Genomic DNA, 16,931 nt, shown 5'->3' on the forward strand with positions numbered 1-16,931 from the left:
ACCCTGGGAGAGGTTCATTCCAAAAACTCAGAATAAACAGCCCAAAACAGTAGCAGGAAACTGAAAATACTGTAATCTAGCATACAATATGTCAGCCATGCTCAAGTGTTCGTACCTTAATCCATTAATATTCTCTGTCTACACAACTTTTAGCATCATCTATGACTTCAATGGAATCGTTTAACTCAGTAATTTGGGACATCCTTCATTTGTCAGAGCCAAATAATTCAGACAAAGCAGTTTCAAGTTTTTCTGTTCGTGCATACAAGGAATCAAATTCAGACACATGATTTTGCCCTGTTGATAGTGCACTAGAACTGTCAGAGCATTGCGCGCACAAGGTGTAACACAACAACCCTTGGATCAGTGGGCCCTGAACATAGATCCAAGGGCTGTGCAGCATCAGGAGACAACCGGACCTTGGATCACCGAGCCCCACATGCCAAGGATTGTGCTGCACCTGGAGAGCATAGTCTCTGCCATGCGGAGCCAACATCAATCTCATTCATTCTTGCAAAGTATCCTGCAAAAACAATGCATACAACCGAAAGGAACTAAAGCTTGAACTATCACTCCATGTTTCGCATTCACTGCTGCACAAGGCATCTGGACAATTTGATCAATTTACCTGTACTACATGGTCTACAATAAAATTAACACAGCAAAAGCTCAAACTTGTGACAGCTAACCCAAAACAAGAATTCATCACTTTTCTAAATGCTTCACAATCTATCTATATAATTCAGGATACAATCTGCTAGTTTGACAACCATATTAGCAAACTTCATCGATTTGATAAAAGATAACACTAATTCTCCCATTGATATCTATCTGTCCTCTTATCCCACAAATAAAGCGACCTTCACGCTGTCAGTAAAGGTAGATTGAGATTTTTTTGCAATGGGCTTTGTCATTCATAAACCACATATTGTTTATCCGAAGGGAAAATAGGGATTTAAAATCCTACATGAACAGTAAACAATAGGATGTTGATACACTAGGGTGGGCAGTAGACTGGCCCTAAGGGGAATAAATTGCATAAACATAAGCTAGATTTTTCTAAATAAAGTAAAAATTACATCTCAAGCAAAAGCTAAAGAACCTTACAAATGCTTGATGGAAATGAAAAAAGAAGAGAAAAAAATCGGAACTTCAAACCTTTTTATCAAGACTAGTGTATTAAGCCCAGTTACCACAAACCATATTGGTACAAAAATCATGCAACGTTTCAACAAGATGAACAAAACCAATCAATAACTTGCAGTAACACAATATCGAACTGGAAAAAATTGATAGCAATCTACAACACCCTGTTCAAATGTTTGCCAAAGGCCTTAGATGAACCTCTTTCTCTTGCCGCCAAATCACAAGATATCTCACTTAACACTCTCGATATTGTTTCTGCATCAACACTCAATCCACACTGACCAGCAGCTCAGTCTTCTACATCTTTAGCAGCATCCAGTTCTTTCATGTCCGCATATTTATAAAGTTTTTCGTTAAACAAAACCTGTGGGTCTTTATCGATCAGCATTCCATTATCAGTATAAGCGTCCTTCAAAAACACACACCAATTCATCTCAGTACCCGCCAAATAAAAGGTCTGCCTCTGCTTCTGAAGCATATGATATATATGTTTTGTTAAATTAAGTTCCTCCTTGAACTCCACGATGTTATGTATGTATGCCCTTTTCTCCAATGTCAAACTCAAAAACTCGTGAATGATTCCCAATCTATACTTCTCTGCTTCCAGTGTCCATAAATCCAACTTACTCCCATCAGAATACGGTGACACCAAAGGTAATGTGTTTAACATGTTTAACTTTCTTTGAGTCTCAAGATCCAACTCCAAAGCCCTTCCATGTTTGATCGGAAATTTAAATGCCTTTTTAACCTTTTCCTCATCAACTAGAAATTTATTTTCCAAAGAAGTCACGGCTAACGAATTATCCCAACGCAATAGCTCAAGGATTCTCTTTCCATCATCCTCGACCACTACCCTAAATTGGTCAGAATACTTGCCTATCCTATCCCTGAAATCTTCAGGGATGCCAAACAAAAGCCTGTTGTGATAAATTTTACTCAAAGGGATCCTCCCATTTGTAGACATCATGAGTAGCTTCCTCACAACATCTACCCTTTGTTGCTCTAATTCATTTACTAAATCATGTTCAGTAGACAGCAAATCATCCATGAAATCTGTAAACCCAAACCACATTTTATTGTCGGTATGCCGATAGGTTTCGAATATGACAGGGTGACGCTGAATGGACTTCAAAACTTTGCGGCCACGAGGGAATCCAAGCTGCTGGTGGAGTTTTCCTGCTTCGTCTAGAAGGAGGACATGATAGGGCTGTTTAGAGAGGTAATCTTTAGTTTTAGCGAGGAATCTGTAGTGGGCGTCTCTCTGAAGGATGTTTTCGAAATGAGGAAGGATATTAGGTTGGGTTTGAACAAGTTTAGTTCGTGGACTCTCCTTTTCCTTACGTTTCTTCTTGAATTTATTGGGGATTTTGGTTATGAGGAATGAGGTAGAGAAATGGGAGATGAATGTATTTTTTGTGATTTTGGTGTGGAGTTGGTGAAGGGCCATGATCCCTCCTACAAGGGAGAACGAGGAAATGGGAAAAAAGGGGAGTGTGATGTAATTTACATTTCTATTATTTACTTAAATATATTTAAAACTTAATTTTTTATATACATGTTCACCAACACACTGCCTCGACCCACATGTACACCTCGATACGTGTTCACCAACACACTACCTTGCAAATACGATCATGCTCGACTCACACCAGCACACTTCATTCATCTGCTCGATCCACACAATCAACTCGTAATACGTTGCACTGTAAATACTCACAAAAGCTCCATTCACAAAAATTCTAAAAAAAAACAACAACCAGAACTAAACTGAAACAAATCTAGAAATACATCGTTTGAGTACTTACTTCTCTGTAAATCTTCAAATTTTCAAATGATTTTTGATTATTTTGTCGTGAAGAACACAAAAATAACGGGACTAAATGAAACCTGGGAGGGAACGATATCAATTAAAAAATATTTTTTGAAAAAATAAAATCCAACCAACTAATTAATGAGCTAATTAATGAAGTCACCTAATTAACAGCTGTCAACTCTTTTTTTCGATTTAAAAAAAGTCAAAATCCCTTTTATTTAATTAAATTTTAAATAGGTCATATATTTTTTTGTTGACCTCATGATACAATCGATGGCGAAACTGGCAGAGAATAAACTCGTATATCGATGGATCAACATATTAACGCATTTCCTCTCCCAATATTGGCTGAATTTTCAGTTGAAACAACAAGAAGAGGAAATATATTAGACCAAATCTGAGATCTCTGAGATCCAGACGCCATAGCAGCAGCAGTGTCCTGCAAGATCATGGGGAGGGTAGCATAATTCAATTATTTTTTTCGCTAACCATTTACTTGTTATAACCAAATTTAGAATTAACAAAACAAACCTGAGAAAAAAATGTACGGGAAGCCAAAGTCATCAAAATAAAATCTCTACTTTACAATTAATAAAGTCAAAATAAAACACAAGAACATTTTTAATAAATATAAAAAAAATAAACGCTTATACCTAGACATGTTTATCAACCAATCACAACAATTTGATTCTTTTAAAAATAAAAAAATAAAAAATCTTTCTCCAAATTCAACAAGAATCTAAAAAAAACAAATGAATCAAAATCAAAGAAGGCAGAGCATTGATAGGCAATAATATGAATTTTTGCTGATCAATTTCTTAATCCAGCCACAAATTAATACGATGGTGGCGCTCCTTTGCCAACTTGATTCACAATATGTTTCTTAGGTCTTATGTTTGATGAAACTTGGTGGAAGCAATAATGGAAAGGGGGAAAATACATTTGGGATAGGAAACTGGAGAACGGAGAATTAAAGCTATTTCGGTACTCTGGGCATTTCTAATATCAATTTTCAAGAAACATAAGTAATAATTAATTCAGCCGAAGAGACATCAACTCTTAAACTCTGGAAGGTGTTCTTTTGTTAATTCTTCGTTGCATAAATATCCTTAGGGCGATTCAAATCATGTCTACAATTTTGTAAAGTATGCTTATGGATAGTTTAATTAATTTCATATACATGTATATGACAGCAAGAAATAATTTTGATTCATGAATGACCGAATCAGGTCACTGTCATTATTCTGCTTAATTTGTGGACAACAATTTTTATCAATCTGATAGCCGCGGAAAAAAGTGAAATGCAAGGGATTGGTCTATGACTCTATGGCTACTAACAAGGAATGATGTTCTTCCCTACCATATTTTCTACATATTAATTAACAAGGTGAATTTCCCACCAAAATTCTTTGGAAACATTGTCAGTGCAATCATATGTCAACACGAAAAGTTGTATGGCACATAGAAAAAGGAGAAATTAAAGCAGACAACACCTTAATCCAAATATATATACATGTTGTAGAGGCCCGTATGTCGTATTTGTAAATTTGCGGAATTATTTAAAAATTTTCTCTTTAAATAAGTAACATGCATCATTCATAAAATAAACTGATAAATGGATTTAATTTTAAAGTAATAGCGGAAGTAAATATTGTGTTTCGAAATAACAACTTAAAAATAATTCAACATGATAAAACTGAGTCTGAACATAAAATGTGAATAAACTGAAACATGAGGTCCTCGGGTTCCTACTACTGCCGACCCAAGCTAGCTCACTGGTCCCCGCCCTCAGTCTCGACCTCATCAGTATCTACAACAATCAAGTCTAGTGAGTCTAAAGACTCAGCATGCATATATCGTGAATAACAAGTAAATATATCAATTTCGTGTAACGTAAAAATATCGTATCATAAAGCGTATGGTGAAAATCATGTTATGAGTAATTATAAATACGTGCATATCTGAAAATCATACATAAACTCGATAGAGCTCTGTCATAACATATCATATCGTAATTTTTTTTCTGTATAGATAATGTTTCTACGCAAGTGGCCCATAACGTAACATGCACGTTTGATCAGACTAAACCACAGTATACTGGGCGGTAGAGATCATCACAGCCCTTGGATTGGATATGGGTGAAGCAATCTCATAAGCGTAAGGTGGCCACAAGACATATCGCATATATCTCAAAAATAAACATTTTATATTTTATGCACGTAATATAATTATAACCATGTTTTTATCGAGTGAGTTGGATCGTTCTCAGGCTTGCTGCAACATAATTCTAACATGAGAAACATGCAAATAATTTTGACTTGACAAAGACTTCATAACCGAACCAAAAACGAGACAACTACGCCCAACAAACTTAGTATTCAACCATGGCTTCGTACCAACCCGAACCAACATTGAACCATCGTTTAACCATGATTAAAATACACCTAAAATACTGAAAAATATATCCCTAGGGCTGTAATACACGGAAAATGTGAATGGAGGCCAAAATCGTAGAACACTCTTTCGAGAGTCACTTTGGCACATTGCACCGTAAATTCTCGTACGACCTCTAAACTTAACCAAATCACAAACGGCCAAAAACATGACCTTTCTAACTCATTGAGGTACTGTCCAGTCCAAGTTCATAGGCTAAAAGCCAACCAAGAACTCGAAGGTGACCTCTGAACCGAAGACAAGGTTGCTGTCATAACACAGTGGCAGCAGCTGCGTTTCCTTGCGTGGTTTGCAAAACCAATGGTCATTGGGGCTTGAAACACCGACCAAAGTCTCTTACCAACATCCTAAGGTATGGCTTGAACCATGGCTAAGGGCACTTGGCCAACCACAACTCAAGCAAACACCTAGGACAACTCGAAGCTCAAACTGAGGGCACCAAAGAAAATTTTGTACTATGCAATTGTGTGGATCGCTTGCTGTCTTGTGTCGTTCCAGTGGCCATATGATCAACCATGGCTCAATCTAGACATCATGAGATGTTGTGTGAACCATGGCTAAAGGCTAGAAGCCAAACAATATCCACCCAAACCTCAAGAAGCCGAAGCTTCACTCACACAAAAACCAGAAACTGAAAACCGAAGGGGCACTTGTGTTGTTTGTTTAAAATTTCGATGGGACCATGAACCAAGCCTTGGAAGGCCATCTTGGTCACGTCCTAGACATGCTAAGGAAGGGTTCTAACCATGGCTACAGTCCCTAGGACAGCCATGGTTCGAACACACACCTTAGACAACCCAAGCACAAAAATCGAGCCTCAACTTGCAACTATGGGAAAGTTGCTGTAAAGTCTTGATTCCTGAGTGCATGGCCTTGAACCAATGGACCATCATCTTCCTAACACACTCTATAACATGTCTAGATGCAGCCTTGAGCGCCTGGAACCGAGCCAGTCCCTGAAATCACAAACACAACACAACCCGTGAAGCACAAGGAAGTGGCTGAGAAAATACTGCACAGATTTTTTTGAAAAGTTGCTGACCAATTTCGGTTTTTCCTCATGAATCATGAACATATAATGTTTAAAAATATTTATAGGACTTGATTGAAGAGCAAAGAACAATATAAACATGCCTGGAAATTTGTTTTGAATAAAACAAATCAATATGACGAACACGGCGCGGCGGAGACGGATTTTTCTTTTCTTTTCTCTCTCTTATGTTTCTTGATGCAACTCACGATTTTCTCAGCCTTTTTCTTCTGAAATTTCGAAGGTGAAGGGGTGAAGGAGGTGCTAAGGAATGAAGGGGAGGGTCAAATGGAAAATAAAGGAGTCAAGAATGCATTATGGTAGGAGTTACAAGTGAGGAATGGAATGATACAAGGATTGATTCTCTTCCTTCCATGTTGCTCGAGAATAAGGAATAGATAGGCTAATTTAGTGATTGATTAGGTGCATAATAGTGCTTAATTATTAATTATTGGTGATTTAAAAGTGAATAATTAAATATGCCATGAAGGGTTAAGGAAGGGAATCAAAAATGGAGGGTTGCCAAACATCCATGATTCGATTGGGAGGGGTGGCCGAAAATTGCTATCAAATGTATGGTAAAAATATTGCTTAATTATTGAATTTTAACTCCTTAAAGTTTTAAACACTTATTATTTATTTTAGTGAATTAATAATTTAATTTAGGATAACAATTTTCTTGCATGCATGGCTAGGTCTTAAAATAAATTACTAACATGTTAAGTTACGATTTCTTAAATAAAATAGGTCTAGATTAATTTATCCACATTGGTTACACATTTTAATTTAGGCTTTTAATTAATTATTGGACATAAAAGAACTTATTTACTACTTAACTCCAATTAATTAAATAAATCCTTAAACATTCTTTTACATTAAAATAAATTATTTCTTGGTTTAAATTAAATTTAGGAATATTTTCTTATTATTTAATTTTATCTCAATACTCCAACTCCAGCCGGTCTCGCGTATTTAACCGAAAAGATAAAACCAAACTTCTGCGATTTAAAATAAATGATCATGACTTAACAAATTTTAAAATGCTTTAAACACTCCATAATATAGAAGAAATCATTTTTAATTTAAATAATAGTAATTATGCATGGCTTATACGTAATCTGATTTACCGGGTTCTACACATGCAAAGCAAAGTGAACATACATAAGCTATTGTATGCAAAGTGTCTGAGAGTATGCATGGCATACAAGCTCACATGCTACATATAAAGGTAACTGGTGGTCAGGAATCAACATCCTCGCCTTCCTAACTAACTGAAAAGTGGAATGCGTTGAGGAATCATTTTGTACGGGAAAGAAACGTAGATATCGAAATCCATGTGAGTAAACATTTAGAGAAATAAAAGCGGAGTTAATGATTTAATGAAGAATCTGAGCCGATCCCGTACCCCTGCTTTGAAGCTTCAGTCTCAGCTCTAACTTGTTTTACACCAACAAACTCAACAAAAATTTTCCGAAACTAAGATTACAGAGCGAGATAATGTATAAGTTTGAGGAAATTATGGCCAATCGACCCACTTAAACACACACACAGTAGGGCTTCAACTTCTTAGGCAAATATGTGTTTCAATTTTTAGGAAAGACAACAAATCCACGTCCCACCTCATCAAAGTTCAAGTGCATAAAGTTCTTCCCTAGTTGGCTATTCCAAGCCAAATAAAAAATAAACGTTTCATTATCAAACTAATCAAAATATCCAATCATCCAAAGGTTCAATGTTCAATCAAATTTAGGCCACTTTTCTCAGGAAATAAATCCAACAAAACCACCAATACTATCTCTAAGGAACGCAGCAAACTTCCCAACTAAAAACAATAACGTTTTTTTCCAAACAACCTCAATTACAGCACTAAACTATCAAAAGAGTTCTCATTTAGAACCCACGAGGGATTTAAATTCAAAAATCGTTATTAACTTCTGAATTTGATGCGATAGCTCATATCACTATACACACAAGAATTTGGCAGCTGGATACCGCAGATGAAGTGATGTATGGCTATTGGCTACTGAGCAGCAAGGCGAACGAGTAACTTAGTCGGGCAAAACAGCGACTCGTGTGTAAGAGCAGTTGGGTCATGTGGGAGTCAAGCTTACTAGTGCAGCGATGTCGGGGTTGGGACATACAACAGGATTCACAGTGGACTTCTGCGACGAGGGAACGGTGGGAGGCGGGTATGATTGAGAAGGCGAGGGTAGAGTTGTATTTTGGAAAGTAAAACTCAGTTGATGTTTTATTATTATTTTATCATGGGTTTAATTCTAACTCCCAATTACAATTACACGGTGTTAAACAATATATCGATTTGCCGACATGTGAGATGTAAAGATATATCAATTTGTATAAAAACCATGAAATATATAACTTTTAAGAATCACACTGATTATGAATACTAAATTTGACCATTCGTTATAGTCTCATAAACGAATACAACGCCAAAATGAAAGAAAAAACAATAGAACTTGATGAATAAACTCCCAACATGATTGTGTATCAATAAATCAGTAGGAAATTACAAAAACATGAAAAATATAATAAAATAGTGCTACAATATGTACGAGAATGCTAAAATATGACTGTAAAAGCATGAAAAAGCTTGACTAAATCTATGAGAATTCTACGTAAAGTTACATGGAGTTTTTGCGATGTGTGTTGTTATCTGTGATCGATCCTTCATTATCTTCAGCGCACTGTGCAATTTCTCCCACTCTTTCCACGACTCACAATCTTGCCCATGATTTTTCCCACGTTCTTCTCCAGCTTAAGCACTCCTTGATTTGGTCAAACAAATTTAAATTGATGGACTTCTCTTATCTTTATGCTTATTTACTTTCTTTTGGGCTTGGGCTCAACCAATTTGGGCCTATTTAAAATTTTGCGCCAACAAATGTCTTCTGCAAGCATTGGCATGTTGGGCCAATTACTTGTATATAGGCCCATAATGTCTTTACGCAACCCAAAATATTCTCCTGGTTTTTGGGCCTCTTTGCTACGGGCTTGGAATGCATAGCTGACATGCTCACCCATCCAATTTTAATCACTTTATCTATTTCTCCCGTTTGTTTTCCTTGCTCTTGGCGCTTCTCCCTTCTCCATCTTGCAAAATCCCACACCCTCACTTTCTTTATTCAATTTTTGGGTTTGAAAATCTGGCCACAGCCCCTCTTCACCTGTTTCTTTTTCCCAGACCACATCATGGCTACAAAATCCTCTTCATCGCACCTCCCTGGTTCGAATTCCACGGGTGCATCTTTTGCGCAAGTCACCATCTTAGCTTCACCTCCGTCTCTTGTTTATTCCACTATGCAGGTCGTGCCAACCCATAAGTTATTTTGATCACCATTTTGCCTTCATAGTGTTTGTGAATTTTCCCAGACAAGAATACATTAAAATTTTGTTGTTGTCATTCTTGGCTAAACCGAAGCCCCAACCGCCGTGGCTCCCCAGTTCACGACCGGCTCTATTGGAATCTGCTCTCCGTCTCCTTTCGACGTTGCTTCTGGAATGTCCACTGGAGTCCAATTGGGTTTTAGTTTTCCCTTCCCTGCAAGAGCGAACACTACTCCCTTCTCGAGCCATGGTTTTGCGACTACCATGACCAAAAAAGATTTCGCTTCAGTTGTTTCTGCTTCTTCTAAAGCTATTGGTAATATCTCTCCATTATTCTCGAGTACTATGTGATGCTATTTGGTTCCCTGAAATTTCTTATTGTCTTGATTGGAGTAGACCCTTTACTTCTTTCTGCTTTGTATGATTAACCTTGAGGCACTTTGACTTTCCTAGAGAAATTTGAGGGAATGACGACTGGTTTTGCCACAATATTGATCACTGTCATATTACTACATGTTATTTCAATGTTGGCTCCTTATAGATATTTACATGCCACTGCCCTTTATTCCTTTTCTAGTATCGAGTTCCTGTGGGGAGTTGTATGGTTTTGTACACCCCACCGACAAACAACTTATTCAAGCCATGTGTTGGCATAACTCCCCACTAGATCACTAGCTCCCTTGTTCAATGAACGTGCACATGACCATGAATTGGGAGCCAAGAGGTAACTCTAATATTTTTTTTGTGTGTTGCACATCACTTGGGTCGCATTCCCCCTACCCAAGCAGCCATTTGCATACATTGCACTTCATTTGGACCCCTTTCCCACATACACGTCTACTTATTGTTTTTGTAACATCCCAAAAATTTGAAGGTCCACGTGAACCACATGCATGCGAGTTATTAAATTTCTTTTGTATTTTATTAAATTGTTTTAAAGCATTAAATTCATGTTTATTTCATTAAATTGTGTTTAATTATTTTTATGTATTTTATGCATAATTATTGCATGGTAGAATTTATTTCATGAAATTTTAAAGGTTCATATATTATAGATTTTTAAGTTGCATTTCGCGCTCGAACGAGGATCGGGGACGGTGAAATTATCAGAAAAATTATTTTATTACATGATTAATTTTTATTAATTATTATAAAGTGTTTTTAAGGTATTTTTTTTAAAAAAGGGATTTTATTGGGTATTTTTACCCGCATGATTTTATTTTTAACGGTGCGCAAATTTTATCGAATCGGGGGATGTTTCGAGGGTTCGACAAATATTTTCAAAAACTTTCCAACACGAAATATTTTTCGGGAGTGTGTTTGGACTCAATGGGCCTACTTTTAAGCTTATTGGACTTAATTAACTTTTTAAACCTTTAGGCAGTGTTTGGTAGGGGTGATAAGGTGGGTTTATGAATTTTTATCCCACCTTATCCCTTGTTTGGTACGAGTGATTATTTAACATAGCTAATCCCTCCTATGAATGATTAGGTTATATTAACTGGGATAAAATAATCACTCCTCATCCCCTAGGATTATTTATCCTACTCTTAATCCATCCTATTTTTTCAATTTTACCATTCTCCTAAATCCAAACTCACCACCACTTCCCTTCACCAACCACCCCCGCCGCCGGCCGACCCCTGCCGTCCGTTGTCGACCCCCGTCGGCGGTCGCCCGATGCTGCCGATCGTCATCGGACACCGCCGACCGTCGCCCGACGCCGCCGACTCTGCCGGCCTCCAACCAATGCCGACTCCGCCGTCGCCGACCACCGCCGCCTCCCGACTCCGATCACCCCCTCCGACCCCCCGCCGGCCGCCGCCGACCACCACCTGCCGTCCCCCGACACCGCCGCGGCCGACCACCCCCTCCTCCTGCCACCTCCGCCTCCGCCATCGCCTTCGACCGGCAATCACACCGCTGGCCGACCACCACCGCCGCAAAAGTGGAAGGGCAATTTCGTCAATTCATCAAAAGATTATTATTTATCTCATTCTTAATAATCATACCAAACATAATATTATTTTATCATTATCTACTTCAATCATTTTTTTATCATTTATGTGTTAATCATTCTGTAATCCTATCATTTAAACCAAACATAGCCTTAATTGATAATTTAAGGCCCGTTATCTATTATTTAATTACTACCTAAACTACTCATTAACCTAAACCTAATAAGTGTACCATCCGACACTCCTCATTTTCAGAACCCTCCCATCTGTTTTTGTAGCAGCTCCCCAAGAAAGCTTCGGCCATGTGCATTTCTTGCAAAATAAATTCCTCCGGCGCTCCCCGACTCTCATTTTTCGACGTTCTTGCGTAGAATTCATCAAGGCATGCATTTGTATCATTCTTTACGCATCATACACGTTTTTATACCGATGTTTGTGTTCATGCATAAAGATTTCTGATCCAAGCATATGTTTGAAAGAATTTCGGTTTCCATGTGTTTTCTTGCACCTTTTGTGTTACTCACGTTTTTCTGATTTCTTGGTGCAAAGGGCTGTGGTTCTTGAGTGTCTAGAGGCTGCTGGTGGTGTCAAGTTGCTGTCATGGGGTTTAGAAAATTTGCTGGACGTATACGAGCAGGGATGGAGCCACCCCAAAGGTTGGAGTGGGCTCCAACCCAGGCTAAAATTTTTGGGCCTAAGAATTTTTTTTATTAACAACTTTTTAATAGATCTAAGCTGTTAATTTTGTTCCTCATCATTTTTGTCCTTCCAGCCCAGCCCAGGCTAAAATTTTTTTGGGCCTAAGCTGTAAATTTTGTCCCTCATCATTGGTTCTGCCTATTGTTGCCGTAACCACCACCACTGGCGGAGGAACTCCCGATTGAAGTTTATCGATTCATTTAGCTCAGGATCAAAATATTTTCTGGCTACGTCCCTGTATACGAGTGAATAGCCCAGAGTTTGGGGCTTGGGTGGTTCGAGTTCTGTCGGGCAGGGGCTGTGGCTGTGCATGGGCTCGAACCCAGCCATGTATCAGTCATTGTAATGTCTGGTATGATGTTAGGAGTGGACCATAGGCGCTTGGACGAGGGAGAAGCTCGGTCCTTGGAGGCATCTCTTGAACGAGAGAAGGGCGAGAGGTGCGATAGTTCCCTACGTTTAGTTTGTGCAACAGCCATTTTGTTTGGGTTTGGCTTAGTTTAGAAGGGTCATTAGGTTCCTAATGGTGAGTCATAAAGGCTGGGCATGTGGTGGAAATTGGGTGGACCGAAGGAATTGAGAAATGGAGCCATGTGTTGGGTTAAGGATGGTGCTTGTGGGGGGTGGCCGAGAAGTTATTTAGTACAGTAGGTTTAGCCGTGGGTTAGAGGGCTGATTTTGAGGAGTTTAGGGGCTGTTAGAGTGTATTTTAAGTATGGGTTAAGTTTGGAAAAATTTGGTTTAGTTTCGAGTCGACTCGGGTTAAAACCGGGACCTCGATCCAAGTTTTAAAAGGAATCAAATAAGTTTGAAGCGGGCTCGAGTTTACGTCTAAGAAATTTATGTAATTATTTTTATGGGTGTTTTAAGGAGTTTGGTAAGCTTCAGGTCAATTTTAGAGGTCCAGGGTTAAAGCGATAATTTTGGGGTTTCCAGGGGCAAAATGGTCAATTTGCACCCGGGGTGAGATTTTGGTCCTGGCAGCGCCCTGAGCACAAAATTATGATATTTTAAATGTTTATGCATCATGTTTATGATTTTTACGCAATTATGATAAATACGGTGCATGCTTGGTTTAAGAGAAAAAAATTACGTATATGCATGCTTTTATTAAGTGATGAATATGTTGACATGTTTTGAAGGAAGTGATTTAGTTGTGACTAACACGATGACACGATGACATGTAAGGCCCGGACTCAGTGGGCGGGTAATGCCGTCGCTGATGATCCTCGCCGCCGAGTACCGCGGTTACACGTAGATGGATCCATCGACTGACATGATGACATGATGATATGAAAGTCACAGCTAAAGAACGAAATTAAAATTAAGATCTTAACACGTATATGCTGATACGATGATACATGCTATTACCATGTTTCGACAGGTCACAGTTATGCATATGATATGATAACATGATGAGACATGTTTTGACACGTTGCGATTTTACACGACACGCTTATGTTCATGTTTTTAAGCTCATGAAATGTATGTTGATTATGCTATTTTTCACCGCTGTGTGCTATATATATGTACTTTTTATTACCGGTACTGGTGTGTTGAGTCTTTAGACTCACTAGGCGTGTGTGATGCAGGTGAGCATTTTGATCAAGGGATCGGAGGTGCCGAAGACTGAGTAGGCAGGCGGGATGTGCGGTGACACGACCCGAGGACCATTATTTTTCCGCATATTGATTCACGTGTTTTGAGAGGAGTTGCACATTTTTATATGTTGATGATATTACGATTTTTACATGTTTACATTTACGCTGATTTTGGATGACGTTAGTTATTTTTAAACAGCGTTATTCTTGTTGGCAAATAAATACGATTATTTTAAATGTTATTTTGTAATTGCGAGCTTTAAAAAAAATATTTCCGCACTTTTAAATGGTAGACGTTTCAGTTCTTGCATCCGGTGGCTCCACTCTCTATCTGTTGACTGTTGTTTTGTCATTCTGATTGTTGGATGTTGTTGGGGAGTGAAGATGTGTTGAATGCGATGTTGGATGTTGGTGGTTTATTTTGAGTTAATCCAAAAAAATCACTTCTTACATTGCTTGTAATATAAATCGTCTTGATTGTTGGTACATGGGAATGTCAAATTAAAAAAAAAGAGCGGTTTTCACACCTTGTGGGGAGGTGATCACAATACCTGCTTCGGCTGCAGTTTCTGTTCTTGACCCGTCAAAGTTTAATTCTCATGGTTGAATTCCTACTCTACAAACTGGAAAGCCAACCTGGGCGGCATAAGTACGGAAGGGTTGGAAAGATACCCTTTGATTTTATCAAAAGCCTTCTGATGTGGCTCTTCCCATTTGAACTCCTCGCAGTCCTTAAGTTTCAAAACTCCTTAGTTTTACCTGCAAGATTAGAGATAAAACGCCTCAAGTAATTCACTTGCCCAAGAAAACACTACAACTCTTTCTTCTTCTTGAGTGGGTTCGCCTCCATAATAGTCTTAGCCTTGTTTTTATCCATCTCGACTCCCCTCTGGTATACCAAAAATCCTAGGAAGTTCCCTGCTTTCACACCAAAAATGCGTATTTCAAAGGATTTAATTTCAACTCATGTTGTCTCATTCTTTGGAAGCTCTTTCTCAAATGCTAGATGTGGTCAACAGCTTGTTTAGACTTAAATACAATGTCATCTATATATACTTCAACATGATGCCCTATCATATCATGAAAAATAGAATTAATGGCCATTTGATAAGTAGCGCCGGCGTTTTTAAGACTAAATGGCATGACAAGCCATTCAAATGTGCCAATTGCCCATGGGCATTTAGGAGCTGTCTTGGAGGTATCTGCTTTTGTGATCTTCATCTGATTATAACCAATTTTCTTCATTACAGGCACAATGTTTGTGAGCATTCAGTGTAACTGATTGACCTTATGAACTTGGCCTTCAATAGTTTTTCAATCTCTTCCTTGACCTTCAATTCAATCATCTTCTACATACGACGAGCTGGCTTCCTAAACAGTTTGAATCCTTCTTTGATTGGTAAACGGTGTTCAACCTGAAACGTCTACTCATTTAAAATGCTTCCCGAATAAAATCGAGCTCGTTTCGTAAAATAATTTGAACTCTATCATTTTTAGAAAAAATTAATCATATTTAATCATATTAATAAACCTTGAGAATATTTATTGAAAAATATTTATTTTGTCTTGGTCGTACTCGGTCTCCTTTCCCCAGCTTGTTATCGAATATTTGGGTAAAATCCTTCAATTTTATGAAATCATGCACTTTAAAAATTTAATCATGTAAAATATATCAATTAAGTATTTAAAATCAATTAAGAAAATTAAATATGCATTTTAAATCATTTGCATGTATACGGTTTATGTGGGTTGACTTTTCAACGTTATACGTTTACATGTTTCTAAAGTAAAAAACATGCAAGTGCCTCTTTTGATCTCTCTAGTTGCACATTTTCAAAGACATATGAATATCTTCAACTTCATATAGTTTCGTATTAATATAAACTAATGGTACTGTTTACACGACAAATGGTTCATGTCTTCTTTTGAAAGTTAAGGTTAATTGTTAATTGCTAGTTGAGGTGGGATATCGAAGTGGTATAACCAATCACTCATAAGATCATTTGATCTATTGTTTTTTATTTTGTGATTTAGCAGACCATGACATATATTAACCACTCTTTTGATCATGTGCAGATAAAATATTATTATAATGAAATAATTAACATTGATAACCATGTGATTTAAACTTTTGCATACCTTATAATTATTATTTTTTCAAAAAATATTACATTGAAATAAGTCACTAAAAAATGGATAAGGAATTAGTTAACCACTATGCTCTAGTCAATTGGCATTTTTATATCTTCCAGACTCTAAAATTTTAGTAGTAATGAATTATTTTTATTACATATTCAATCAGATTTTCACCCGAGTTTCTGATTTCCGCAAAACATATCTATAATATTTAACGATATATCAGTAGTGTTTGATGTCATATTATAAATGATCGATATCATAACAATATTCCAACGAAAAAACAGTTGTGATTTATTATTATCGTTGTTAAGATCAAATTTTGATCAATGTGAAGAATGAAGGTCTAGAAAACTAATGTAAAAGAGCAAGTCTACTTATTTTCTACACTCTCATAAATACACTTAAGTTAGATCAAACATCACGTCGATAATATTTGGCAACATGCTATCAAAAAAAATGGTTTAGAACAATAATCAAATATTTAATTGACCAAAACTCAATTTAGACCAATTTAATAAACAATTTTGTTTTTTTTTTTCTAATTGTATATATTATTGAGAAGAACTTTTTTAATATTATTGATTTATAAATGAAGAATGTAATGGATCATAATCGAAAAGATTTACAGTGTTAAGTTAAACTTAAATAAACTAATGAAATTTTCCATATCAAATATAAGCTCTTTTATTTTATTTTTAGAAAAAAAATCATCATCATCATATTATTATTAGATTCGAACGGGGAAT

At 37.2% G+C, this 16,931-nt stretch overlaps 1 protein-coding gene across 2 annotated transcripts; it reads right to left on the bottom strand.

The window, feature by feature from the left end:
- Nucleotides 1-357: 357 nt before the first annotated feature.
- On the bottom strand, nt 358-8,300 carry LOC142518520 (protein WHAT'S THIS FACTOR 1 homolog, chloroplastic). Of its 2 annotated transcripts, XM_075621307.1 has the most exons (3): nt 7,849-8,300; nt 3,228-3,398; nt 358-2,598 (listed from the first exon to the last, which is right to left on the bottom strand). In XM_075621307.1, exons 2-3 carry the CDS (start codon nt 3,277-3,279, stop codon nt 1,436-1,438), a joined length of 1,215 nt encoding a protein of 404 aa, XP_075477422.1. In that variant the 5' UTR covers nt 3,280-3,398; nt 7,849-8,300; the 3' UTR covers nt 358-1,435. The 2 variants fall into 2 exon arrangements, with proteins under 2 accessions (XP_075477422.1, XP_075477421.1); XM_075621306.1 differs by lacking the exon at nt 7,849-8,300 and having other exon boundaries at nt 3,228-3,500.
- Between the last annotated feature and the right edge of the window lie 8,631 nt (nt 8,301-16,931).

Source organism: Primulina tabacum, chromosome 11, assembly GCF_025594145.1.
Source record: "Primulina tabacum isolate GXHZ01 chromosome 11, ASM2559414v2, whole genome shotgun sequence".
In the NCBI taxonomy this organism is placed as follows: Eukaryota; Viridiplantae; Streptophyta; class Magnoliopsida; order Lamiales; family Gesneriaceae; genus Primulina; species Primulina tabacum.